Raw genomic sequence first — 26,101 nt, 5'->3', positions numbered from 1 at the left:
CAGCCCAGGCGTACCTGCTTCAGTTGGTGCGATGATTCACTTCCAGCCTCTGGTCCTAGCCAAGAACGTTGGCTAAAATCTCTGTTGTTTCCTGGGTCACATAGTGTGCTTGAATAACTGTTGGGAAGCTGAATTCTCATGCAAAGGTGGTTAAGAGGAGTTGAAAATGCTTGAAAAGATCTCAGTAGATTATAGTTAGATATAAGTCCAAGTCCCACAGGTATTGATCTTCTAATGTGCCGCAGTTTCTTGTTGATTTGCTCTTTCCCCACACCTCTACAAACAATGTAACAGAGGGTTTCAGTAACTTGTAGATAATTATTTCGGATTAGTGTCATGAATTGAGATCTTAGTATATTGCTACAAGTATTCTCATGCATATCACCACTTTGTAATAGACTGCAGTAGCTATGTAACTTCAGGTATGACTGGAGTTCCTGAATGCATTTGTCAATACCAAGATGTTTTTCTCCTTTGTGAAAGTGACCAGTTTGTTAGTGATTCAGCCTTGAAAACCAACATTCTGCCTAGAACAATGTGAGATGATGAAGTCAAAGAAGGCTAGAGCTGTGCAGCTACTTTAGAAAACTAATGATTTTCTAGGGGATTACAGCTTTGTATTAGCTGACCTACAACCTCTCTTGACAAAGTGCTTTTCTAAAAGACCTGACATGTGAAATAATGCAAAACTATACTTAAGGAAAGGAAGGTGGAAGAAATAATTGCCCTTCCATGCATCTTAGCTTACAGAAATGTGGTTTCCGCAGCCTTTGCTGAGAAAGGACACACTTGTGATTCCCTGGCTATTCATTGTGTATTTCCCAGTGATCACTGGCTAAATTTGATTGTTTTTCCATAGTTGAAATGATGAAAAATCGTGTCTTTGTGCCTTTTTGGCATGTCGTTATGCTTAGGTGCAACTACATCTGCTTAGAAATCGGCACTTTCAGACTGTCTTTCCTGTGCAGGTGCTGGTAGGGGGATGCAAAAGGGTGGACCTAGATGGTTCTTTTACTCCAAACTGAAAGGACAAAGTTGTTAAATCATTAAAATAGGAAGGTCTTGCTGCAGTTGAGCATTGTTACGTAAAAGCTGGTCAGTGCCCATTTGTTTGAGTTGTTAAGCTGACATAAATGCTCCTGGTTTTATTTCAGTGGTACAAATGTCAGGCACCATAATATTTGTTTGGACAGATATTCTGTGTTGCTTATCCTGTCACCAAAAATAAAATGCCCCTCACCAAGTTTACATTTATTTCTCTTAAGAAAAACAGGAAGAAGTGCTATGCTGGCTCATACCTTTATCTTAAATTCTACTTTTTCCTTTTGTAGATTATTAAAAAGGCTTCCCCCCCCCCAGCAGTAGCAAATGAATTATGCATTCTTATCACTACTGAATGTCAAACTTCCTTTTTATTTGAATAGTAATAAGGAAATCCCATGACTTTGGAACATTTTAAATAGGCCAGAAAAAAATGTTCTTGGGTGCTCAGATGTCCTTGCTATCACAGTTAGTTTGGCATTCTTGTGTGTTATCCATTCAAGACAGTCACTTTTCCTGAAAAACGTTGGAAGGGAAGCTAGAATTCAGGAAAAGCTCATGCAAAGAAATCCTGTGGGACTTAAGTGCCGATAAGCTGTGCAGAAGAGAGATGCCATAATGTATCTTATTAGCTTGGATGCAGAACAAAAAATTGTAGGAAGTTCTAACAGTAATCTCTATAATAATGCTAGTGCTGCTGTATCCAATTTGTTTCTTATGTACAGAATAAAATACAGCAGAATACTTCAGTTTTCAAATTCTTTGTGCATGCAGCAAAGCAATGCATACTATTTGGTACCAAAAAGCAATTGCATATTTCTTTGCTTTGTTTAACTCTGAAGGCTGAATTCAAATCTCTTGCAGAGATGTGCCCATGCATTTCACCATGTGGGTTTATTGTGTGTTTTGAGAGAGGTGCTCTCCTCAACTACCCAGCAAGAGCTGGAAAGAGAGCCAAGGTATTTCAAGTCCCATTTGAGTTCAGAGGACCAAACCTTGATGTGTCATTAGGAGCTCCCAATTCAGTTTCTGTGATGCTATACGTTAGAATTCTTTGAGGATTTCTAACTTGAAGCGTGACCTAATGCCATGATTGGTTTTTCTGGTTGTGATTGATGGCTTTGAGATTCTATGAGCTACTTAAATTATATACAAATAAGGACCTACTGTTGAGGAAGTCTTGGGCATGGTATGTTTGCAGGTTGAAGAAGTTTGGAAATCACGTCTAGCTGGATGAATTTGGTACTAGTAGATTAATCTCTTCAGCTTTGCTGTAGCCCCACCTTCAAATAATTTTGCACTGGCATGGATTTCCAGAATTAAAACCAATTTGGGTGAATTTGATTTCAGGGCTTGTGACGAGCTATTTAACTTTTTCTGCCCGCACCCACCCCCCTTGGATTTTTCTGGATTTTATTTATTTATAAATTACATCCAAATGACAGAAACAACTTACTCCTCTTATTTCTAGTTTGCTGTAATATATATTTTCCTTTGTAACTTTGAATGCTTTTGCATTTCAGGACTTTGTCCCATTGTACCAGGACTTTGAAAACTTCTACAACAGAAACCTCTACATGCGGATTCGGGACAGCTGGAACCGTCCAATCTGCAGTGTGCCAGGGGCCAAAGTGGACATGATGGAGAGAGTTTCGCATGACTATAACTGGACATTCACGTGAGTCACAAATGAAGAAAAGGTTTCCAACGACTGTCTTGAAGAGGGTCTATAAGAACAAGTTGGAAGCTGTGAGGTTAAACAACCAGTGATTCGTGTTTGTTTTGGGCTTTCCAGTGGTTCAATCAATTTAGTCAAAGTATTTTGCTCTTTTGAAACACATCTGGCCACTGAGGTGATTTGTGTATAATTTTTTGGCTGTTTGCTAAGGTTCCCACCTGTGTTAAGATTTCATGGGTGTATGCCTGTAATAAAATCAATACTTTTGTGTGCGATGAGCAGAACCTGGAGTAGATAATTTGTATTGCACTGCTACTTGTGACTTTGTGTTGATTTAGAATCAGTCCTGACACTTGAAGTAAATTCAGGTCAGGTAGCAGCATTTAACATGATTGTTTTGAGTCAGAACAGAAGTAGTCGGTAGAAACAAAATCAGAAATGCAAGGACAATGATTTTTACAAATTGCAAACATGCATCACAAGTTTGATGTGAAGAGATTTGCAGCACAGTACTTGGTGAAACTAGTCATGTCTCTCCTTGGCTTTCAAGGACAGAATAATTAAAACTCTTTTTTTCTGCTAAACTTCTTCCTTAATCTTGTCATGTATTGTTAACATAGCAGTGCCAGATGTGTTTCCTTTCTGTGGTTAGAGGATATCCTGCTTGAGGGGGGGGCTGCCAAGTTAATTGATCTGGAGATCTTATTTTGTAATTGAGAAGAAAGTTGCACATTTCTGGGATGGAGGGCAGACACGTCAGAAGAACAAATGGTTTGAGAAACCGCAAGCAATTTTAGATACAATAGCAAAAATCACCTTTTAATCTAAACCCTTCTGGGAGCTAGTCTGAGTCTGTAAAGCAGAGAAAGCATCTCTTTGATTGTTTCGGTTTGGTGAGGGGCAGTACTGAAATACTTAATGGTTGATTCTGTTGGTTTTTTTTTTTAATATTTCGGTGTATATTCTAAGAAACTGAAATAAGAATCTTCTGGTGTATTTAATTTTTTTAATTGTGGGTGTCCTAATTTGTGGTGTTTTTAAAACACAGGTACACGGGGAGAGTGATAAAGGGCATTATTAATATGGGTTCCTACAACTACCTTGGATTTGCACAGAAGGCTGGGACTTGCCAAGAAGCAGCATCTAAAGTTCTGTCCCAGTATGGAGCTGGAGTGTGCAGCACTAGGCAGGAGATGGGTAAGTTGAAGCAAGATAGGATGTTTCCCTGATAGATGTTTCAAAGTCTGTAGTCCGATCACAGGTCTTTGAAACTTTACTTGTTCTACACTTTACATTAATCAAAAAAGAAGCTTTTACTTCAGGGGAGGCAAATTGACTTGCTGGGTCTAGTTTGCGTGGCACAGCAGTTGGCGCTCTTATTTTCATATATATATATATTATTTTTCCCAGTGTTCCCTTATGGGCCTTTAAATAAAGAGCAGCCTGATTGGTGGAAGTTCTTCTCATAGTATATAGCAATAGTGAAAGCTTCTTCTCACTCTGAATTTCTCACCTGTTTTATGTGCAGGAAACTTGGACAAACATGAGGAGCTGGAAAAGCTAGTTGCCAGGTTTCTAGGTGTGGAATCTGCAATGGCGTATGGAATGGGGTTTGCAACCAACTCTATGAACATTCCTGCTTTAGTTGGCAAGGTATGGCTTCAGTCACTGGCTAAAGCTCATCTAACAGATTCTGCTGGTTGGGTTTTCTAGAAGCCACTTGTTTGGTTTTAGTTTTCTTCGGTGGCAAGCCCTGCAGATACTCTCTGTGGAAACTCTATGTCACAGTATGCATTTCTAACCTCAGGAAAAATCTTTTTGGGAAACAGCATCCATGGGACCAATACCAGTCCAGATCTTGCCCTTTTTCTGGGAGAGAGCCTAGCATGTGAAGGATCGCTTCCTCAGGCTACTCAGTGTATGAAATGGTGGCTGATTAACAGGCTGATTGGCTGATGGTATTTTGATGTTCTTGAGATGCTATGAAGTGATTGTGTCAGTGAGACACACAGATAAGCTGCATTGCATGTTGGTACATACTGAATTTATTATCTCTGAGCGACAGCTGAAAAATCGTTCCATTGAAGGAGCAAAATCCTAGTAGAAAAGCTATTTGAGAGAAACAAGGTTAAATGCAAAGACTGATGATGTCTGCTGTGTGCCCCGTAAAACAGTACACAATGCAGCCTGGGTGTCCTGCGTGGTTTTTTTAGTTGGAAAATGAAATTAAGAAATCTCTTTGTATCTTCTGATGCAATGTGTATGTTCCCTTAGCTCCTACTTAGAGTAAAACAGTGCAAGTACTGGAACTGGTTTCTCTTCTTGAAAATGGTTTGCTGTTAGCCTGATACTACTAGCCTGTTGGAATTCTTTGATCCTCTGTAGCGAATTATTTCCCTCTATTCCATTTATTTATTTTTCCACTTCCTGAGATCACTTCGTAAATTCTTCCATTTACGGTATCTACAGACTATAAAATTGCTGCCTTGTTTTTCCTGGCAAATCTCTTCTTGATTAGCTGTAGTGTCGTCCTGCATGCATCCTGCATATTATTTGTAATAATGAAGCAGCACTGTTTACATAATATCTCTTTTCTTTTGGTCTTTTAAGTTCTAAATATCAGATGCTTTCCATAATGAAAGGCATTTTTGAGTCCCATGCCAGAGAGAAATTCAGTGCTTCAAATCCTGTCTTTCTGAAGTCAAGTACTTCAGCAGTACTATGATCTTGAACCATGTGTGTTACTCCTGACGTATCTTTTACTTGCATTTCTCTGTTCTTTATCTTCCCGCATTTTCTCTTCAACAGAAAAATAATTCTTGATTTCTGTGAGACCTTTTGAATTCAGAACACACGTGGTCAGATACGTTTAAGTAGACTTCTGTCTGTTGTAAGTCAGTACAAATTGGCCATTACTGCAAAGTGACTGAACTTTTTTCTGGGGATATGAATCCCACTGTATATCTTTAATATCTTATGAGAATAGCCTTGAAATAACTTACTCGGCTCCTTGGTTTTCACATTTGAACTGTAACAGTTTTTGTAACCATTGAGAGAATCCGAATGGTGAATTTTAAGGCATGTATCATACCTGTTTTCACGCACATAACTTGGATGTTTACTAAACCAGCTTTTTTTATAAATGGATACAGCAGCCTGTACTGTGTTAGTAATGAGCATGCTTAGATTTTGTGCACTTTAAATCAAATAGTAAGAAGCTTCTGCCTCGTGACACTAGAAGTGCCCTTATACTCGGGTGAATACTCCAAAAAGAAAATGCTTTCTTCTGAAGAAAAGAGTTCTTGTCAAATGAACCATTTCACAGCTCAGAACATTCACTAAATACCTTTTTTTGGCTGCCTGAAGCTGCTTCCCATTGCACTTTTCTTTTCTTCATTGTCTGCAAATACAGACTCGCATAAATCCTGAATTCTGGCACCACCCAGTACACAATGGGCTGTGTGTGCACAGCCTGTTTGGCAGTGCTTTGGTAGACTCTTCAGTAAAGCCCAGAAACTCTCGTGCTTGATTAAACTCTTGGGCTTTCATATTTGTGCTACTGTTTGTGTCTTTCTGCATGTCCTTGTGTACATTTTCAGGTGCAAAGCTGCTTGGAACACAAATTTTTGGATGTTTGGCAAATATAATCAGTAATGGCTTCTGCATTTGGCTAGAAGCAGTTTCTTCGACAGTCAGGGGTATGATTTGAAGCAAGTAGTTATTAACATTGTATCTGGGCACCTATATTGCAACTTAATTAGCTTGTAACACAAACTACTGCAATAAAGTTACTCACGTATATGTAATACTGGACCAGCTGTTCTCTTTTTGCTCTGTGGAATCCTGAGGCGCTTGGTTTATGTTGCTACTAAATCCTCTTTTCATAGCAACAAATATGACTTGACTATCGGAGGAGGATCTGTCTCTACCCCATAATCTGGTGGTTCAGCATTGGTCAGCAAAAGGAATTCAAAAGCTTCATTAGCGTTACCTGGTTGATCTTTATTCACTATGCCTTGTTAACAGCAGCTTCTACTAAGCAGGTGCTGAAAACAGGTATAGTTTGTGTACACTAAAAGTTGTGTTTCAGCACTGTTAAAGCATCGGTAAAAACAGGTCTTTCTGCACCTGGCAGTTTGCAGCAGGAGAGACCCACAGCTGACAGCCAAGTTTTTGGCTGCCTGGTACAGTCACTGCCAAGTATGCTGAGTCTAGAGCACAAATAATGTGAGATTTGAGGATTGCATAGTCAGAAGTTGTTAGACCGTTTGGAGGCTAAGCTAGGACTTAAAAGTTGCCTGTTTTGGAGTAAGTGCCATTAATGTTACTGTAACTAGCTAATAACAGCATTCTGTACTGGCAGTACATAGAGCTTTTCATCATAGGTCTGGACTGACAGAGGCGAGATAATGGAATTAGAGCAATGGTGCTTGAAGGATTTGATTTTGGTTGTAAGAAAACTGATTTCCCGTGTGTTGTTAGTTTGTGAAACTAAGTGCTCAGGGCTGAATTACACAACTTGTGTGCAGTGCTTTTTGATAAGATGTGGCGTTCACATCAGTTTCCGTGTCTGCTTTGTAGGATGCATTGGGAAGTCTGATCTTCACTGGCATATATTTTTCTGGATACCAGTAGACTGATCTCCAATTAGTGTTAGTCTTCTGAATGCTCTCTTAATTATTAGTTTGTTGCTAAATGCAACTGAAGTCTACTGTTGTAGTAGCAGGACTCAGTTTTACATACGATCATCAGCGATTGCTGTACTGTACCAGTGTGCTTTGATACTTTGCCCTCTCTCTAGTGGCAGACAATACTAGACTTTACTTCCTCTTCAGTTTTAATTTTTTTTTTTTGTCTAACTGAATGTCCTCTTCTGTTACACAGGAGTGAAGGGAGGCTGCTCTTCAATTTGTTAAATCTACTTTCTCTGCTAAAAGCCTTGTACTTGTTTTTTTATGGAGAAGCTCCTTTGGGACTATTAATCTCTTCTTTTTTTTAAAAAAAACTATCATTTTTCCTGGTTCTGACCATCTAAGAAGGATACTAGTACTGGATTATTATATTCAGTTTTTGGTAAAGTAGTGTTTAACAGCAATGCCCTCTGACATGGTATACATACTCGGTCTGGTATAGTAGTTCCACAGAGAGAACACTAGCTGGAGATTTCCATGCTTCTTATGCCAGTCACTGAAATGTGCAGTGTTAATCCTTTGTAACAACAGTTTGAACACTTGAGATTTAGTGCAGTTTCTGAGGAAAATCAGTCTCGAGCTTTCCCAGGCTGTAGAGTTATTTCTAGGTACGTTACAATTCTAGTGCAAAATTTTCTTTATTGTGGAGAAAATACTCCGATTGTTTGTGACACCTCCTTGTGTAACTGTAGGCAATGCTTTTTCACAGTCCGTTCTAGTAACTCATTGCAGGGAAGAAATGTTCTTGACTCTTCCCTCCACCCGTTGTTAATAGAGAAACACAGAACAAACACGTGTTTACTATCAAATCTTCAGCATCTTAACATGTTTTTTGGATTTTTAACTTAACCATTTACGGAGTTGTGGAAGATTTGCATAGTAATTGGAGTGGGCCAAGGTTATTTAGAAATATTATTGCTCTTGCACAAACTAATTCCCCAGTATGCGTTCCAGTAGTCCATAGCGATAACACTGTGACTAAATGTTCAGCCTAGTACATTACTGACCTGTAATGTTTGCTGCTCTCAAAACAGACGTATTCTGATTTGATATTTGATATTTGAAGAACGTATCTTCCCTTGTTTGAAAAAACAAGCAAGTTCAATGTAAAGTTTAATGGCTTCAGAAAACTCAATTTCACTCTGCGGTTTTGGTTCCCACTTCCTGTTTCTTGTATGTTACCTCCATCTAGAAAGTTCTTAATAGTTCTGTTCATTAAAGAAAATTAGTCCCTTTGGTACCACTGAGGACACATGGGGTTTAGTCAGTGCTTACCTCCTAATGTATGAAATAGTGAAACTTTGGTAAGGGCTTTAATCCAGGGCTTCGGTGGGCTGTGTCTTGGCACCAGTGTGGACTTGCTGAGTGAATGGCGGCCAGCTGCTCTTCTCTTTTTTTACCTGGCTGCAGAGGAGGATGAATATCACAATTGAGAGATTCATGTGAGAGATTCAGGCAGATTCGGCTGGAGGACTTCTGGGAAAAGTGAAACTTAAGTGGTTCTTTCTGTTAACAGCAGCTGTGTATTTTTATTTGCCGTACTAAGGCTGCAGGTTGTTCCTTAGCAAGTCTTGCCTCGACTAGCTGCATTTATGTTGGAAGTGTGGGGGTTTTTTTCCTAAATGATCTCTAAGCAGTTCAGAGCTGAAAGGTGTTATATGTTTGGCTGTGAAACGTAACCTTTTTAATATCTTCCTCTTTCCTCTTCTAATTCAGGGCTGTTTGATTTTGAGTGATGAACTGAATCATGCATCACTAGTGCTTGGAGCAAGACTGTCAGGAGCAACTATTCGAATCTTTAAGCACAACAGTAAGTACCAGATGGTGGACTCTACCTTTCTGCAGACGTTGTAGATCAGATACACTCTATTTTGTCTTCTGATAGTTGGAAATTCAATTTCATGCAAGGCAATCAATTGCTGGTTACCTGAAAGGTCAGAAGATGGCTGCAACTGAGAATTTAATCATCCTGAATTGGATATCTTTTGATATCTTCAGTCTCAACTAATAACACTTTTATCCTGAAGCTCTTCTGGCTCACATCCTCTGCATATGAAGAGGAACATTTGCTGCCCTTTGGCAAGTCTGGAGGCACTAGTGTCTTAACATGGCTTCTTGTTACTTGGGTAGCTCAGCGTGGTTAGTCTATTCTAACGGTCCATGTCACATAGTAATGCAATTTTGTAGTGCTCTAGGTTATAGTCTGGGAGATAAAGTTTAATTTTAGGGCCAGATGTCAACATGATCCTACAGTAACAAAAGCTTATAAATGCACATGTCCTAGCTAAACTAGACAGCCATGCATTGGTACAGTATAGTACAAAAGGAATTTGGGGGGCGTGACACACAGATTAATTTCACTGACTTGCTTTAAGCATGTGTTTCCAAAATGTACAGAATTTTCACTTTGCTGGTTTCAGCTTCCTCCAAAGAGAGGTATTTAGAATAACTTTAAAATTAAAAATACGTAGGAATTCCTTCTTTTTTTCTTAGTGAAATAGGTGCCTGGTTGTCTTTGGTTAGTAAAGCTGCTACCTTCATTCTTTAGCAACTCCTAATATGTTTTGTACTATCAATCTCTGAGATGATGATCATGACTTGCTCTCTGAAGTGTGTGGTGCTGACAGCAAAGCTTGGGTGGCTGCAATTATTTTCCTTTCTTCGTCCTACTTGACAGTGGATCCTCTGTGCTTATGGCTTCTTTTGTGTTCTCTTGTCCTCTATCATTTGAATAATTTTCTTTACAGAAGTGTAGAGCTTACTGTTACATTCAGTGATTCATTTAGTTATTTATTTAGTTTTCTCCCTTCATAACTCTTGATTGCTGAGCAAGATCACAAAAGCTTTATATTAGGCTTCTGCGTTTGTATAGACGGACATTGCATCCCAGTTCCAGAATTTCAGAGAACACTGGTGACAAACACAGTTTGGGTTATGAGGAGAAGGACTTAAAAGCTCTGCTGTGATGAGAAAAAATAGATGATCTGTGGGAACGGGGTACAAACTGTGAGCAGTGGTGAGACTGGGGGATGTTCTAGAAACCTTATAGATGGTGGAGATCTGTGAAAGAATGGAGTGGCAGATTAGAATCAGAAGGCACAATGCAAGCAATGATCTTGGCTTGCCAAGATGATGTTCATTTCATAGTTATGTATACGTTCTGTATGCTACTCTTGTTACACCCTATGCTGCCTTAGTTAACTTAATTTTCCTGAGATATAAATGGCTTCATTCATTTCTGCTTTTTTAGAAATTATGGAGAAAGAAAAAAAAAAAAATCATCCCCCTGAAAATCCTTGCCAATGTTTTCATTTTTCTTTTATCTCGTTCTGCACTTCGTCTTTTTTGTTAAGGTCAGACCTAGTTCCCAGCCTTTCCCTCTTCCCTGAGAGATCAGAGCAGAAGTTTATATGCCATTTTTCTCTCTAACTGTACTAGACTTGTCCTTTCTTCATTGAGAGATCTGTTGGAGGTGGGGACTCACTGATTTCTTAATCTTTGTCTTTTTCTGAACATTAGCTGTCTTTTAACAGTCTATTAACTGAATTACTTTGCTGGCTAATTTCTGGTCTAATTTCTAGTTCACAAGCTCCTCTTGGTGCTACAGCTGCCCTAGTCTATCAGTCCTCTTCATGGTTGTGCTGTTTTTTCATGCCCTAGTGTTTTTATCTGTCTCTTGCACAGCAGTTTAGCTTTTATGGTTTTATTACTCTCATCTCCATTCCTTTCCTCAGTGGTTTTTTTTCGGGACTAATTTTGCATGTATTTATTTTCTCACGTTAGCTAAGTCTCCTAGGATCATGTCAAGTGTTCGCAGCCAAAGCTAGTAAGGTTTCACAATACATTGGTACTAACAACTTCATCTGTCTAGTTTCTGATACGCTGAGCACTGTCCTCTTTCTTACACTGGTGGTTCTTTCTTCTTTCTTTTCTGTTTTTGGTTTAGTAGCTTCCTTTTCCACACCTCCAGTCCCTTCAATTTCAAACAAAGTAATAAAAAAGTACATTTGCTCCCGTTTCTTGTTCTGCACTTTGGTCTGCCTTCTACTTATCTTTTGTTGATTATCCTTGAGCTTGCTTGTTCTTTTTTTGAGTTATTTCTATCCACAAGGACACACTTACTACCTAAATTGCTTTCTCTTTTCCTCACAATGAGATACCTTCTTTTTTTTCATATTTTTTTTCCTTCCTTGTTTGCTGTTTACGCCTGATGCTCTAACTCGTGCTTTTAGCTTAGGATGATGAAATTCTTCCTCAGAATTCATAGTGTCACACGTTCCCTTTAATCTTATCTGTGGGCCCACAGCTAGACAAAGCCCATGCTTATTGACTTATGTATGGTCTGTCCTCCACACTGGAGCAGTTTGTGCATTTCTGGAGTATTGCTGTCTTTAGTCATGTCAAAGCTCAAGCTAGTAGCTGTTTTGGTACCATTTAACAGTAATTTCTGGTGCAGATATGCAAAGCCTGGAGAAGCTGCTCAAAGATGCTATTGTGCATGGGCAACCTCGTACACGGAGGCCCTGGAAAAAAATTCTTATCTTGGTGGAAGGAATATACAGGTACAAACTATTCTTTATATTCCTAAGACTCTCCACATGAGATCTAGCTGCTTAGTATTTGGGTTCTTTTGCCAAATCAACTATGAATATTGTCACTTCATAGTTCTTTCATTAATCTCATCTGCAAATTAAATTGAGTTATGTATGTCTCACATCCTAGACTTTCTGTTGCTAGTACTGTAGCTGCACCTGGTGTTATCACAATGCTTCCCACATCCTGATTAGACTATAGAAATTAATTAATCTAAACTGATTATTTACATCACAGCTGAGGTCTTAAATTGCTTGTCCATTCCATTCTTTCTGTGCTCACTAGATGATGCTAGTGTGAATGGAATTGCGCAAATTGAATGTTTTTGCTGAGAGTGATTAGGAGCATGTAGTAGGCTTAGCAGCGTTAGGCATTTAAATCATAGTGACTTTCAGCACAAAAAGGGGGCATTTTGGAGTGCTACTAATGAGAGCCTAGTCAGTGCTTAAACTTGAAAACAAAAGGTAAGTAGATGTCAAACCAGAATACTGACATTAAGGTGGAAGTAGAAATGGGGTAACTTACAAAATTGTCACTGAACACATTCCTTTGCCTTAACTTACTGTTGCTGCTACTATCTAGTCTGTTTGTCAGCATCCTAGAGATGTTAAACAGGTAGAAAGTAGAGATCTGGGCCCCAGGTGCAAGGAGGAGTTATTATTCATCCCTCTGCAGAACACGATATGTCTAGCAAGTTGTATGTGTTCATAAATACTGAAAGAGTGAAGAAGAAAAAGCTTAGTGGCTTTAGGCTCCGTAAGGAGGCCACAATCATTAAATCAACTTACACTGATTTTCTGTTTCTCAACAGTATGGAGGGATCCATAGTCCGTTTGCCTGAAGTGATTGCCCTTAAGAAGAAATACAAGTCCTATCTGTACCTTGATGAGGCTCATAGTATAGGTGCCCTGGGTCCCAGTGGCCGGGGTGTGGTGGAGTACTTTGGACTCAGTCCTGAAGATGTAGATGTTATGATGGGAACATTCACCAAAAGCTTTGGAGCTGCTGGAGGATACATTGGGGGCAAGAAGGTAAAAAACTGGGAACCATGTGGCTGTTTTAAGGCTGGGGTGGTAGAGTCCTTCACTAAGCATTTAAAATTTGATCTATTTTAAGTACCCTGACTGTCCTTTGTATACTGCCCACTGCAGTGAAAGTCTGTGCAATGCAGAAGAGTCTAGTCTAGTAACGTACCTCATAACTGTATACTTCTCACCTTGTCAGTGCTCCTCTCAGTTTGCAGAATGTACAGCAGTGGTGTAGTATCTTTTTAGAAACTGCTAGGAGCAAAGAAAGCAGGGATTTCTTAATGTTACTTTTAATGAGACTTGCAGGAAAAACATCAAAAGCTGAAGTTTTTCCATCCTGTTTCGAAGGAGAATTCCTTTCGTGGGTTAGTCTGGCAGAATTGATTCCCTGTGGACTCCAACAGTTTGCTTTCTAAAAAGACCGTTCCCTTCTTGGGTGGCTTTTTGGCTACTGACTCTTTTATTGAAATGTCTTCTAGGAAGCGATGCCCTTGCTGAACTCCTCCTGTTGGGAGGGATGGTGTAGACAACGGTGTGTGTCCCCTTTCTTATATCTTCAAATGTATCTCACAGATCAGGCTTCTAAGCTTTAAGTAGAGAGCAAAATTCTACGATTTTCCTACCAGGACAGTAATTTTTTAGGTACTGATGGTGACAGTTAGTTCAGCCCATCTAAGTGGAGATGGAACTTGCCGATGTTCCTCTTTGGGAGTTGACTGCAGTTGGATTAAAATTACCGATGTCTTCCCCAGAAGAAAGCACCATATTAATCTTTTTGGAGTGGTAGTGAGCTAGTGGGATTAATTCCCTTGGTGTAAGGTGAAGCAGCTGAGAGTCCTTCACAGCTGTCGTTTAGCTACTGTTTGAGGGATTGCTCCAGGGGTAAGAGGCCTTAAATCTTCTTACCTAGTTTATTTCGAAGTCCCTTTACAACTTCCTTTCATTTAACAGACTCCAGGCACACAGCAACATGAAACTGAACACTTCCACATATGTCTGTAATACATTCTCAGCTTGTGCGATCTGCAGGGCCATCATTATTAATTCTATGGTAGCAGAAGATGGACTCTGTCCTGGCATTCTTACTGGTGGTGTTAATACTCTGCTGGAGTGGACTGGGTATTTTAGAGTGGTTTTGTTACAGTTAACAACAAGCAGACTAGATCTGTGGTGCGTTGGTCCTTTATTCCTACGTGACCTGGTTTTGCCCTTTAACAACTGTAGCAGGTGTGTTTAACTGGGAAATGCAGGAGGGGTAGGCTGAGGTGTTTGCGCTCTTAAATTGCACTTGCCACTGTATTTATATCGTGCTGATAAATGGGAGAAAGTATGTTGTGACCTATTCCCGTTTGGTGACTTTTGCGGGGAAACAATTATATTGAACATGATACATAAGCACCTACAGATCCTGCTCCCCACTGTTTCATTTGTTTTATACTCCCACTCTTATAATAAACACTTTTGAAACATAGCCTGTGCACAACCTGAGTAATGCAAACACCTTTTTGCAATCCAGTATTGGTGGTATTAGCTAAACAAGTCTGTCACAGGCATTTGTCTCCGATCAACACATGTTCTTGCCCTGTGATATAATTATGGGTTGTCATGTCTCTGCTGTTTGCTTTTCAACTGTTGATTACTTGTGTCATAAATTCAATCGTTGAGATACCTGTTCTCTTCCAGCACATTCTGAAAGAGGTTTCTTGTGGTGGCCCATTTTATTGTGTGATTAAGACATGACAGTAAAAGCATTTCTGTTCAGTGCTGGGAAGGAGATGTATGATGCCTCTTGTGTTTTGCTAGGAACTGATTGATTACCTCAGGACATACTCTCACAGTGCTGCGTATGCATCATCGATGTCACCTCCCGTCGTGGAGCAAATCATCACCTCCGTGAAGTGCATTATGGGTGAAGATGGTACGACTGTCGGTGAGTCCTTCTAACAATAAGCATGTGGAAGGGGGAAGCCAAACAGACTTGTTATCACTTTGGCAGATAACTCATTCAGTGGACACATTCATAATTATCTGTTGGTACGTGTAGACTTGAAATTTCTCTATCAGTCAACCAATTTACTATCCTACTTAGCAGATCAGCCTGGTAACAGCACAAGGAGTTTCCAGCTAGAGGTAAGTCATCTTAGCCTTATCTAAGACACAATATTGTCTTGTATTCATTTTTGTTCCATGTAGCTTTTCTAGCCTCCTTCTTTCTCTTCGCCATTGTTTCTTTATTTGCCCCAATTTTTAGATTGCTTTCAGAGTATTTTGCTGTCTTTTACAGTCAAGACCAGCAGTCTTGTGTGCTGGTTACTGCAGGGGCAATGCTTTTGATTTTCATCTGTAGTATAACTTGATGTTTGCACCTCAGTTAAAGTAAATCCAGGAATGTTTCTGAAACCTCTTCTTACCTGGGGACCTAGAGGCATTTTTCAAAATCTGTAGACTTAATGCACCAGGAGAAGAAATTCAGTGTATTTGTCTTTATTATCTTAGGTTTTTTTCGTTATGAAAGTTAGAAAGGGGAAATCTGTACTAGTCTCAATGCATTCAAAGTCAAAACCAGAAATTCTTGTGTTTTATTTGCCTAGTGGGTAGCAGCTTCCTTCAGTTCTAGCATAAAGTAAATAGCTTGCACACGTGATGTGTAAGATACCTTGGAACTGAAACGGTACAACACCTTCTGTGTGGGATACATTTCCTTCTTCACAGGTAATGAAAAAGTTGTGAGCGGCTCACACAGGATGACAGTGTAGTCTGAGGATCTGTCAGTGCTGTTCAGAGAATCTTAGAATTCAAACTGCAGATTATATTCAGTTAATGGGAGTTTCAGGCATCTGGCCACGAGGTGGTGGTGTATACTGAAGAACTGTACTTGCCTTTGCACATGGGTCATCTGCCCATCTAACCTGACAGATAACCCCTACAACGAGAAGGCTTGCTGGAAAAATGAGTTAAGAATGTTTCTGCTATATCAGGTTTCATTCACTTTGCTTACATTGTCTGAGAACAGAGAGTTAAGTGCCAGCAATTGGTATTGGCGGTTGCTCAATAGAGGAGTTGTTACTGAAGCAAGTGCAGCCAGATAGCAGCCTGTACCTGTGCTAGCACTGAGTGCTTCCCAGTGGTTCATGTGAGATACCTGTACCATCCAAGAGTTGTCCTCAGTGCTGCGCTCAAGAACAGATGTTAACCAAGCTGCAAACTACGTGAAAAGTTGTGCAAAAGGACTGGTCTTGTTGTCATCTTAGAAGCAACTGAGCTCTTTCTAGCTGATGATTTGCCAACAGTCTGTGGTTTGCTTGGCGTTGCTTGTTTTGGGTTTCTTCCAGCATCTGTTTTCCTTAATGAAGCAGGAAGCAAGGAATGTGTAGCTGATTTCTGTTTGCAGTATTCAGACTCCGGCATTTTTGCCCTTTTCTGAGGCTACCGTGTGATGTTTATTCAAGCCAAGAGAATGGAAGCAACTTCCACTCCAGACTGTTCTCCTGCCATTATGCCAGCAAGATCCCTCAGGCCTGAAAGGTGAACCAGATCAGGAAACAATTTGGCAAAAAAATAAACACAAAAACTCAAAAGGCCTTTTTTTGTTGTCATGTTGCTTAAAATGCATGTCAGGCTACATCCTGCTAATTTGAAACTCAATAGTAGTACCAGAATTCCTAGCCATTCTTTCTATTGAGAAAATAATTGGTTTTGGTGTTTGAAAGCTGTGTCATTTCAAAGAAGCCTCTGCATGTCTGATTTCTATATAAGCTGTAGCACTTTTCGGAAGTGCTGGATGCAACAGCTGGATAGCCAAAGTCCTGTCTGCTCATACTCAAAGGATTTCTCAGCTGCAGGTCTCATGAAAGTGTTACTGGCTTTCTAAGCATGTAAGTCAGCCTTAAGCACCTCATAGGATGATCTTTGCATGAAAGTGCTTCTCTGTTAATGTTCTGTGCAGTGCTCCTTCCCCGTCATGCATTTTTTTAGATGCCTTAAGGCTCTAGAGATAATATTACTTTGTAGGCATTTTCTGTGGATGAAGTTGGCAAAAGCTCAGTTGGGTGAATTGAGCAGCTGCTTAGCGATAGCATGACAAAGGTTGTTGGTTTTTTTTGTTTAAAGGCTTTGGCTGAAAAACTTCTGTTTGGATTCTGTGGAATTATGGGTGGGGCTCTGGAGGGCCACTGCCTGCAGTTGGTTTGACTAGTGAGTAAATGTGGAGTAGAGTGGTGCTGGTAAGAGTTGTTGGCTGTGGAAGACAAGTAGAGGAATAGTGTTAAACAGGGCCACTGGTAAGCACCTCTGAATCAACAGGGTATTACAGAAATTTCACTGCTTTTAAACTAGTTAAGGTGAACTAATGGATGAAGGAAAACTGAGATAGATAGGGCAATGGTTTTACAAGGGCACAGGAGCTGGAATCAGAACAGTAGATGGCTAGCTCCCAACCCTGACTTTTGGGCCACAGCTAAATCCTTTAACGGCTTCAAGAATGCTTTTTTGAAAAGAACCTGTGCAGCTTCTTTGTCTGCCTGCTTCTGTTTACCACACACTGTTTGTAAAAGCTGCTGTCCTCCATGGCATCGAACCTTTGTGGAAATTGAGATGGTCTGTAGCTGAGGAGGCAGTAGTAGTAAGCAATTAGTTTTTGAGGATGAAAGGGGTTTTGTGTATTATTTTGCAAGAATAAGTTAATTCTCTCCTCTTACACTTCAGGTTATTTCTAAATCTAATGAAACGTCTGGAGGCTCTAAACTTACAATATAAGGCGTTGTAGTTAGCAAAACTTTACATAACTAAAAAAAGCAAATAGCTCCTTTCAGATCTTTCCAGCAAGCTGCCAGTGACTAAGTAGGATATTAGTAGGAGGCAGCACGGACAAAACGCAGATGCTATGAGAAGCTGAATGGCTGCTTACAAAGAACGTAAGATGGATGGTGTGCAAGTGTGCTGCCTGAATTGGGACAGTAGTTTCTTGTGTTGATTTCTGTTCAAACTATTCTGTTCTCTGTACTGTTTATGCATGTAAGTGACTAGCAAGCCTCAGACTTTCTGAAGGCAGTTGTGGGAATATAATTATAGATAAATACAAGTATATTACTTGCTTCTTCATCCAGACTGTAAAAAACAATCCACAGCCAAAGCAATGGCAGAGCTATGTTAATGGGTTCTTGGTAATGGTGCTTCTGAAACTCCTCTACATTGTTATCAATGCTGTATGTATGTCTGTCCTATTTTTCTTTGCTTTACTTGTTTTGCATATAATTGGCTAGAAGACCATCATGTGGTCTTAAACAAAACATACTTGTTTTGTGATCACTCTGAGAAGTTCTGCAAAGGAGCAGTTGTCCTCAAGTGGTGAACATCTTGAGCTTATAGAATGTCTTCAGAGAACTCCAGTGACAATATACGTGGGTATCTCACGTATCACATTTGGCTTTGTATAGTGGAGTGAGGTGAGTAGGAGAGATGGAGAAAGCTTCTTTCTGCAAAAGCAAATTCTTTGGTGCTGGTTTTCTAATTCAGAGTCACTATGGTTGAAATTGTTAATGAGCAAGTGTTGCAGATGCTTGTCAGCAGTTCAGTGGTTGCTGTTCTTTCTGTTCAGCCCCAAAGATGAATGAACTTCAGATAGTTTTGTAGATAAAGGGGCTTTTTTAAACAATAATAATAGACAGACATAATAAGCAGACTTTTTGGGGTTATAGTATACACAAAGATGACAGATGGATTCCTGGAATGGAGTTCTGGAAATGTAGTGTAGAGCCACTTGATTCTTGCTGTTCATGTGCTGTCTGTGTTATTTAAATTGACTGTAGGGAAAATGAGACAGCTTGGTGCTTGTCCTGGTAAATGAGATATGGTTGGAATTTATGATACCAAGTACTTGGTGAATTTTTCAGTGTCAGTGGTTCAGTTTGAGTCGAAAGCTGGAGGGGTTTGACATTACAGTCTCACTAGGACTGGAAATCCAGTGGGCTCCTTTCTGCCATTTATGTAAGAGCCAGTGGTACATCCTGTGCAACTGGAGCTCTGTTAGCAGTGCTGTGTTCAGGACGCAGCAGCCTGTTCTGTGCCCTGATAACATCATGGAGGGAAAGCTGAAGAAAATCATAAAGTAACGCAACTGAGATGTTGGCAAATCAAAGCATGCAAGGTGAAACAAGTCTAGGGACTGGTTAACCTCCTTCAGAGGTGAAACTTAGTTTGCTTTCCTGTATATTAAAAATTGAAGGTGAGCCTTAAATCCAGGAGTGTTTTAAGTTTGAAATGAAGTTGGCAGTGTTAATGGCTTGTAAAAGAGGTGAACTGCTTCCTTCCATGGACATTAACTCAACAGTAGTAATTATAGCTGTTTATGACAAGTTTACTGTCTTCCATCTCAGTTTCAGGAGGCAAATACCCCACACCAAATCACAGCACCATAACCATACATAGCATGTAGAGAATAAGTTGTGGACAGACCTTGCTCCAGGTGGCACTTAAATTCTGAATGAACGTTGTCTTGAGCACTGTATAGAAACCAAGGTTTATTATCTTACATAGCTGTCATGTCACAAGCAACGGAGGCAGCAGTTGCATGAGCCATCCCAGCTGCTAAACTATCGGAAATTAGTAACTAACCTTAGAGGGCTAGTCAGTTGTACATAGTTTGATTGGTATTTGTCCCATCAGAGCATCTCAGTTGTGAAGAGCTAGTAGTTGATTACATCTAGTCAGAGGAAACCTTAAAAAAAATAAAAAAGGATTTCTAGTCTTGCCATTGCTGTGTGCAACAAACTTGAGTGAGTTACATCAGAAAAGGTAGTTAAAACAATTATAGCCAAAAAGAATAAGAACTTACAGCTGTGTTGGCAGAGAATTGAGCCTGATTGAGCTGTTGAGTACACGGGACCATTGCTATATTGTCATTCACAGGGAGAAGCATGCTGGAAAGAAAGCTAAGCCTTACCTGCTTAAATTCTAGGACACAGAAGATTGCAATTAGTTTTTTAACCTCCATGTAGTTTATCAGGCCCTCAAGTGAAGATATGACCTCAGTAGTTCAATCAGCTGCCTAATCAGTAGGTTTCTTCAAGTTGGACATTTTGTATAATTCCCCTTGACTTTCGAAAGACAAGCCGGAACTATATGCAAGTATGAAGTGTAAGCGGTAATGAAGGAATAGCCCATGTTACATCACTTGGAATTTAATTTTAGGTAACTTGTAGTGTCTTTATAAATGAAGTTTGTACCTTGCCATTGTTAGCAGTAGATCCACAAATGGAAGCGGTGGCTGCTGTTGTACTCCAAAGGGGAAATAAATACTCTTTGCACAGGCTGAGGTTGAAAACTTTCAATTAGCATTAAAATCGGTTCATTTGAATTTCCTCCAATAATGCACTTGTTAATGAGGTGTTAAATTATCACCTTGGGAACCCAGGGACCAGTCAAAACTAATTTGAGCAAAGTGAAAACATTTTTTTGTTGCTGCCCTTGAGAATCTCAAGCTGAGCTGGGAAACTGTTGGAAAAACAAATACTCTGGGGGTCATAAAGAGAGTTTCCTGCTTCTCTCCAGGGGACTAACAGTTTTAAACATCACTCTCCGTATTTGTGCTTCCAGCTGGGGATCTTTTAAATCCAGCTTGTTGCTGCACCTCTACCTCCCTCCCACAGAGCATGGCAAGCCTCCAGAAAAATTGCTTTAACCTGGGCTGGGCAGGAGAAATCTTTCAGCCTTTGGTGCTTTGAAGAGTGTTTACAGATGTTAGCAGAGCTGTACCATTTGTGTTGTGCATTGGAATGTGAGAATTCTTCAGTGCCTCTTCTTTTGGACTTTAATCAACATTGTGGTGTTTGTGCAAGAGCTTATAAACCTTTATAACTGTACACCTGCTTTGTTCTTATAACATTCTGGTTCTTGCTATTTCTGTTCAGGTGTGAGCTGTCATCCTGTATGGTCATAGCCTAAACACCGATCTGTTACAGCACAAATACAACTAGGAATGTGGCTTTGATTAAGTAATTTCATTTTTCTTTGTTTCTTACACAACATTTGGTTTAAAATGTGTGGCTTGCTTTTTACTCACAATAGCACTTGAGGTGCCACATTTCTACAGAATGCTGGTGTGCTGCTCATACAGGGAGAAAAAAGAAAATACTGGGTAGCAGCTCACTAATATATACAGTTAGCAATCCTGTGACTAAAATGCTTTAAGTCAATATGAAATTTAAGGTAAAACATTTGAATGGAAGTAATCACAAATGAGGTGATGTGCACTCTGACTTTGGGCTAGTGTGAAATAAGAGTTCACGGTTCCTGGTATGATACATGATTTACTAGAGCAGAGTTTTTTGAAAATACCTGAATGACCCACATAAGCACCACTTCCTATCATCAGCCCTGGCAACTGCAGCAATTTTCTACATAGAAACATTAATACTAGTATTACTATAGTGTCTGCGGTGTACAGACACATGGCAAACTTTCATTCTATGAAGTGCATATAATGTAAATGTTTCTAGCTTCTTCGGAAACAAGCAACAGTCTGTAACTGAAGCCCTTTTTCTGGACTATGTGCAGGTGTATTAGGCTATGTGGGACTCGCAGACCAGTTGAACCTGCTGTCCTTGGGTACTTCGGCAAGTTCTGATATAAAATGTGGCTGGCACCAGGTCAACTCATGCCATTTCACATCAAACACAGACAATCTTGACAGTCATTTACAATGTATGCTTTAGTCGTACTGGTGTGCAGATGTTTGCTAATGTATCAGAATTATTAAACTTCCTTGGAGAGCACAGACTTAATCTTTGAAGAAAGAAGCTGTCTGAAAAACACGCATGCCAGTTACGCTTTGAGAGCATATGGCCAGTGGAGGGACTGGAGACAACTTTAAATGAGATTGTGGAGGTTCTGTTGCAGTCTAGCTTTAACAGTGGGGTTTAGCTCATGACAAATTAGCTTGTCAAGAACAGGATAAATCAACCTGCAAAGTTTCTTGCTGCCATGGGTGAGCTTCTGTTAATGCTCAGGTTATTGCCTAATTGTTGCGTAGTGGAAAAGTTGTGGTTACGGTGGTGTCTGCCTGGAGGGAGATGTATTACAGAGCATGCATACTTCTGAATTTCATGTTGGCTGGCAGCTCCTAAGATTTCTGAACTGTTTGAGTATGGACACTGGGATTTTGGGGCGGGGGGGGAAGGGAGCGGTGGCGGGGAAAGCCAGTAAAATACTTCTGAAGCTTCTTAAGACTTTCAAGGTTCCCTTCTGACTGGCCGGCTTAATATTGTATTGCATAAGTGCGTTGCCAAACACATTTGCCCTGCAACTAGCATCTCTAGAACAAAATACTCTGTGCAAACAGATTCGGTACTCGTATAGAGTAACTGTCTATACCAAGAGCTGGAAGCAGAATGTTTAGTACTTCCAGTCTTTCCTGAAAATAGCTTGTCTTTTCTAGGGTTATTGCTATGTTCCTGACAAGTAACTTTTTCTTGAGGACCTGGCATTGTAGAGGCAGCTGTGGATTTTATATGCACAGCTTTGCTCTTTCCAGGATCCTTGGAAAATAGAGCCGTGCAGGAAAAACAAGTCTGTAAAAGTCACAGCAGAGGCAAGACCGATAGGGTTTGGGACTTTTCAAGCACAAAGCAGACTCTTCCACTTCACTGCAGTTCCAGGTGGCAGGCCACCAGAGCCGCTTGCCAAATACAACTTACTAACATGGGAAAGCTTGGCACCCTTCCTGTTGAAATTATTGCAGTTCAGGGTAAATCTGAGAGCACAGTGGAGAAGGACAAGGATGGCTGCTGTAACAGATGTAGCAGCTGATGTGGGCAGCTCTGACATGGTGGCAAATTCACAGGCTGTAGCATTTATCATGAGATGAACCTCTTAGCTGTTAAGTGTCTTTGTCAAAGGAGAAACTTGAGCATTTATGGGGATGGATCAGGGTCTTCACAAAAAGATGTGACAACTGTGTTGTGTGAAAGATTCAAGTGCTATCTTCTCGGTGACTTAGAAAAGCAAACAAACAAAACAAAACCAGCTCCTCCATAGTGGAATTCCTTAATTTTGGGACACATTAGTAAGGAGCACATACACCCTTGCAGCATCCTGTCTCTCCTATTGCTCCTTGTATTAGGTATGTGAAAAAGAAAAGAAAACTTGGTGGGTATATCAAGTTCATGTTGAGGGACAAAAAGACCTTTGGAGGCAACTGTCCTCCACTCCATAAGATCTTATTTAGTACCACTGAGAAAAAGTAGATATTTAGCACCATTCTATTCACTCATCCCTTAAGGGATCCTCCTACCAAGAAACGGTTAGTAGAAGGTCGTCTGCCCGGTTTTTTCCTGAATTTTCAGAGTGAGTGCTAACACCAAGAAATGCTTCTCATAGTACCTTACAGTATCTGCTACTGGTCGAAGTTTACTTATGTGTAGGATCTCATTATTATCTCAAGCTTATGGAGCCTGTTTCATAGTGTTTGGTCCTGGCATCGTTTCTTTATGGAGCTGATTTCTGTTCAGTTTGGCCAGAAAATTATACTGCAGTGCTTATGGCTGCCGTCTCCCAAGGAAGTTTGCCAAAGAGTAAGCTAGTCAAACACATCCCATCCCTCAGCCTTGCTCGCTATCCAGGTGGGAGAATGGATGCCCTAGCTCTGTCTCTTTTTAGACTAAGCTGATTACTGGTTATTTCTAAGCCAAGGTGGACACTTTATAGCTGGCTGGTATATCTCTTCCACTGAATATCAAGCCTTGCTGTGCTAGAACTTGAGCATTAGTCTAACTGCTTCAGGAGCAATGCTGTTAGAAATTTTTAAGGCGTTGACAAGGAGCCTCTCCAATCAACTGACTTTAGCTGAGTACTGTTTCTTGCATTTATACGCTTCCCACCTGACTGTATAGTCAAGAGCAGCACTTTAGTGGCTGAGCAGCTGTATGGAATTGAAGGAGAAGACTGTTGCTAATCATCTGCAGCTAACCTGCACTGTTTCTTATGTCTGCCTCATTGCCTGTGATTTCCATGACATACAAATCCCTTTGTCTGGCTGAACTGGCTTTGATTTGCAGAAGAATAAATCAAGGCCTGTGGATCTTGTATAACCTTGTGCTTCTATAATGGGTTTGATGTGAAATTTGGAAAAAAGTGCAGTCAAAATAAACCTCTAATTGTTATGACCAGCGAACAAGGGATCCTTAGAGAAGCTAGTATCTCAAAGACCAGTTAGCAGTTACTGAGTAACTGCTCCAAAGTTGAGTACGTGGATATCTTGTCCAGTCTGTGAATCGCAGCATATGATCTTAAGAGATGTTCATGGTGAGCAGGATAAATATACTGACAGACTAAATGTTAATATTGTTGATAAATAATAGACTTTTTGTAAAACTGCATAAACTATACTCCACTACAAGTATTTCCCTAAAGACTGTTCTTGTATTTGAGAATTTAAGATAGGAAAAATTGCTTCCCTTTTTTTCTGAACACAGCAGAGCCTAATCCTTCGTTTCCAAGTTGATTTTGTGAAGTGCTTCCTAGAGTTGTCAGAGGTAGCTCTTGCACACCTACAGATGTCTTGGATTTATAAATATTTCCACTCTGATGCGTGTGTAGCTAGAGATATTTCCACAGATAGGATTGTTATGAAGGAGGACTTTTTTTTAAGTCAAAACTCTGATCAGGATTGTATGTTTGTTGTTGTTAAATCTTGGCAAAGAAAACAGTCCTTGGTGGCTGCTTGGTGTAGGGAATGCTTACTGTGTGCTTTTGCTCCTACAGTGGTACACAAAACAAAAAGTCTTTGAGTAATTCCTTTGTTCATCTTGCATTGTTGCTGCATCTCTTCTTGTTTTTTCAATTTCTCAAGTATTACAAAGTCTTAGCTCAGCAGAACTACCTGAGGTGCCCCTAGTATCAGCAGTGGTCATGCTGCTTAGAGAAGGGAAAAAAGTATGTTTGAAAGATGGGAGGTACTGAAATTATTTGCAAAGGAACCGTCTGGGTTGAACTTTTAACTAGGTAGATGGATGAGCCACTTCAGTTACCTGTGTAAGTCCTTCCTAGTGTAAAGTTGTAATTATCTTCTAGAAGCTTCACACAGGTGTGTCTGGAATAGGGAGTTGAATGGTGGCCAGCTCTTTCAGATGAAGCAACACTTGCAGTTTCTGGTCTTGAGAAGGTCGGAAGTTGATGAACTGATTTCTGTCCCAGCATCAACAGAGGCACTGAGGGAATGGGCCTAAGAGAGGAAACAGATCAGCAGCTGCTGAGAGGTAGGAGTTTAGAGGGGAGAAATGTATAGATAAAAATGTTTTTTTCATATGTAAATCAACATGCAGAGGAAACTGCAGACCTTGCAAATCATAATCACTCTTACTTCCACGTAAATATAAATTCTCCAGTACATTTCCAAACAAATTTCAGACTTCTTTTTTACAGAGGGTAATTGAATTATTCATTTTAAACAAAACAAACAAAAAACCCAACCAACACAAAAAAAAACGAACAAGAAACACAAAAAAACAAACTGCAAGTGAAGACTAGCATATTTAAAGTTTAGAAATTGGCTTTGAATGCCTTTGCAGTGAATATACTTCAGTGTAATTAAAAATGATCCGTAAGCTTTAGTTATTAGTTATCCTTGCCTTAGTTATGACTTCTTTTTGTAACAGGTTTTGTGCAATTCAGGCATGGAAAACTGGTTAAAAATGCTAAATAATACACCTGTAGTTGTGCTATTCTAAGTTTAGGTATGTACGTTCCCTATGGAAAATTTTACTTTTTCATACCTTTACTAACTTGGACTTGGACAGACTTAATATTCAATATCACAGTCCTGAGGTTATTGGAATACCTGGTATTAAGATTTCATGATGATTTTTTTTTTAATTAAAACCATAGGAGTGGGGGGTTTCCAGAGTACTGCATCTAGTATGAAAAATATATTAAATACAGGTGAAAATTGTAAGTTGTACTTGTCAGTTAAAACAACAACAATGAAAACAAAAAAACAAAAAAAAAAAACAAACCAAAAAACACAAAAAAACCCAAAAAAAACCAAAACAAAAACCCCCAAACCAACTTGGAAACTA

At 39.8% G+C, this 26,101-nt stretch overlaps 1 protein-coding gene across 1 annotated transcript in view; it reads left to right on the top strand.

The window, feature by feature from the left end:
• The window catches only part of SPTLC2 (serine palmitoyltransferase long chain base subunit 2), a 78,875-nt gene that overhangs the window by 18,056 nt on the left and 34,718 nt on the right, over positions 1 to 26,101 (top strand). The window contains exons 3-9 of the mRNA XM_040600777.1: positions 2,565 to 2,719; positions 3,768 to 3,916; positions 4,248 to 4,372; positions 9,127 to 9,220; positions 11,867 to 11,972; positions 12,815 to 13,034; positions 14,835 to 14,961. Coding sequence (XP_040456711.1) covers positions 2,565 to 2,719; positions 3,768 to 3,916; positions 4,248 to 4,372; positions 9,127 to 9,220; positions 11,867 to 11,972; positions 12,815 to 13,034; positions 14,835 to 14,961 — 976 coding nt within the window. The remainder of the gene's footprint in view (positions 1 to 2,564; positions 2,720 to 3,767; positions 3,917 to 4,247; positions 4,373 to 9,126; positions 9,221 to 11,866; positions 11,973 to 12,814; positions 13,035 to 14,834; positions 14,962 to 26,101) is intronic.

Source organism: Falco naumanni, chromosome 7 (genome assembly GCF_017639655.2).
Source record: "Falco naumanni isolate bFalNau1 chromosome 7, bFalNau1.pat, whole genome shotgun sequence".
NCBI lineage: Eukaryota > Metazoa > Chordata > Aves > Falconiformes > Falconidae > Falco > Falco naumanni.
Note: the sequence above shows the minus strand (reverse complement) of the source record. Positions and strands in the feature narration are given on the sequence as shown.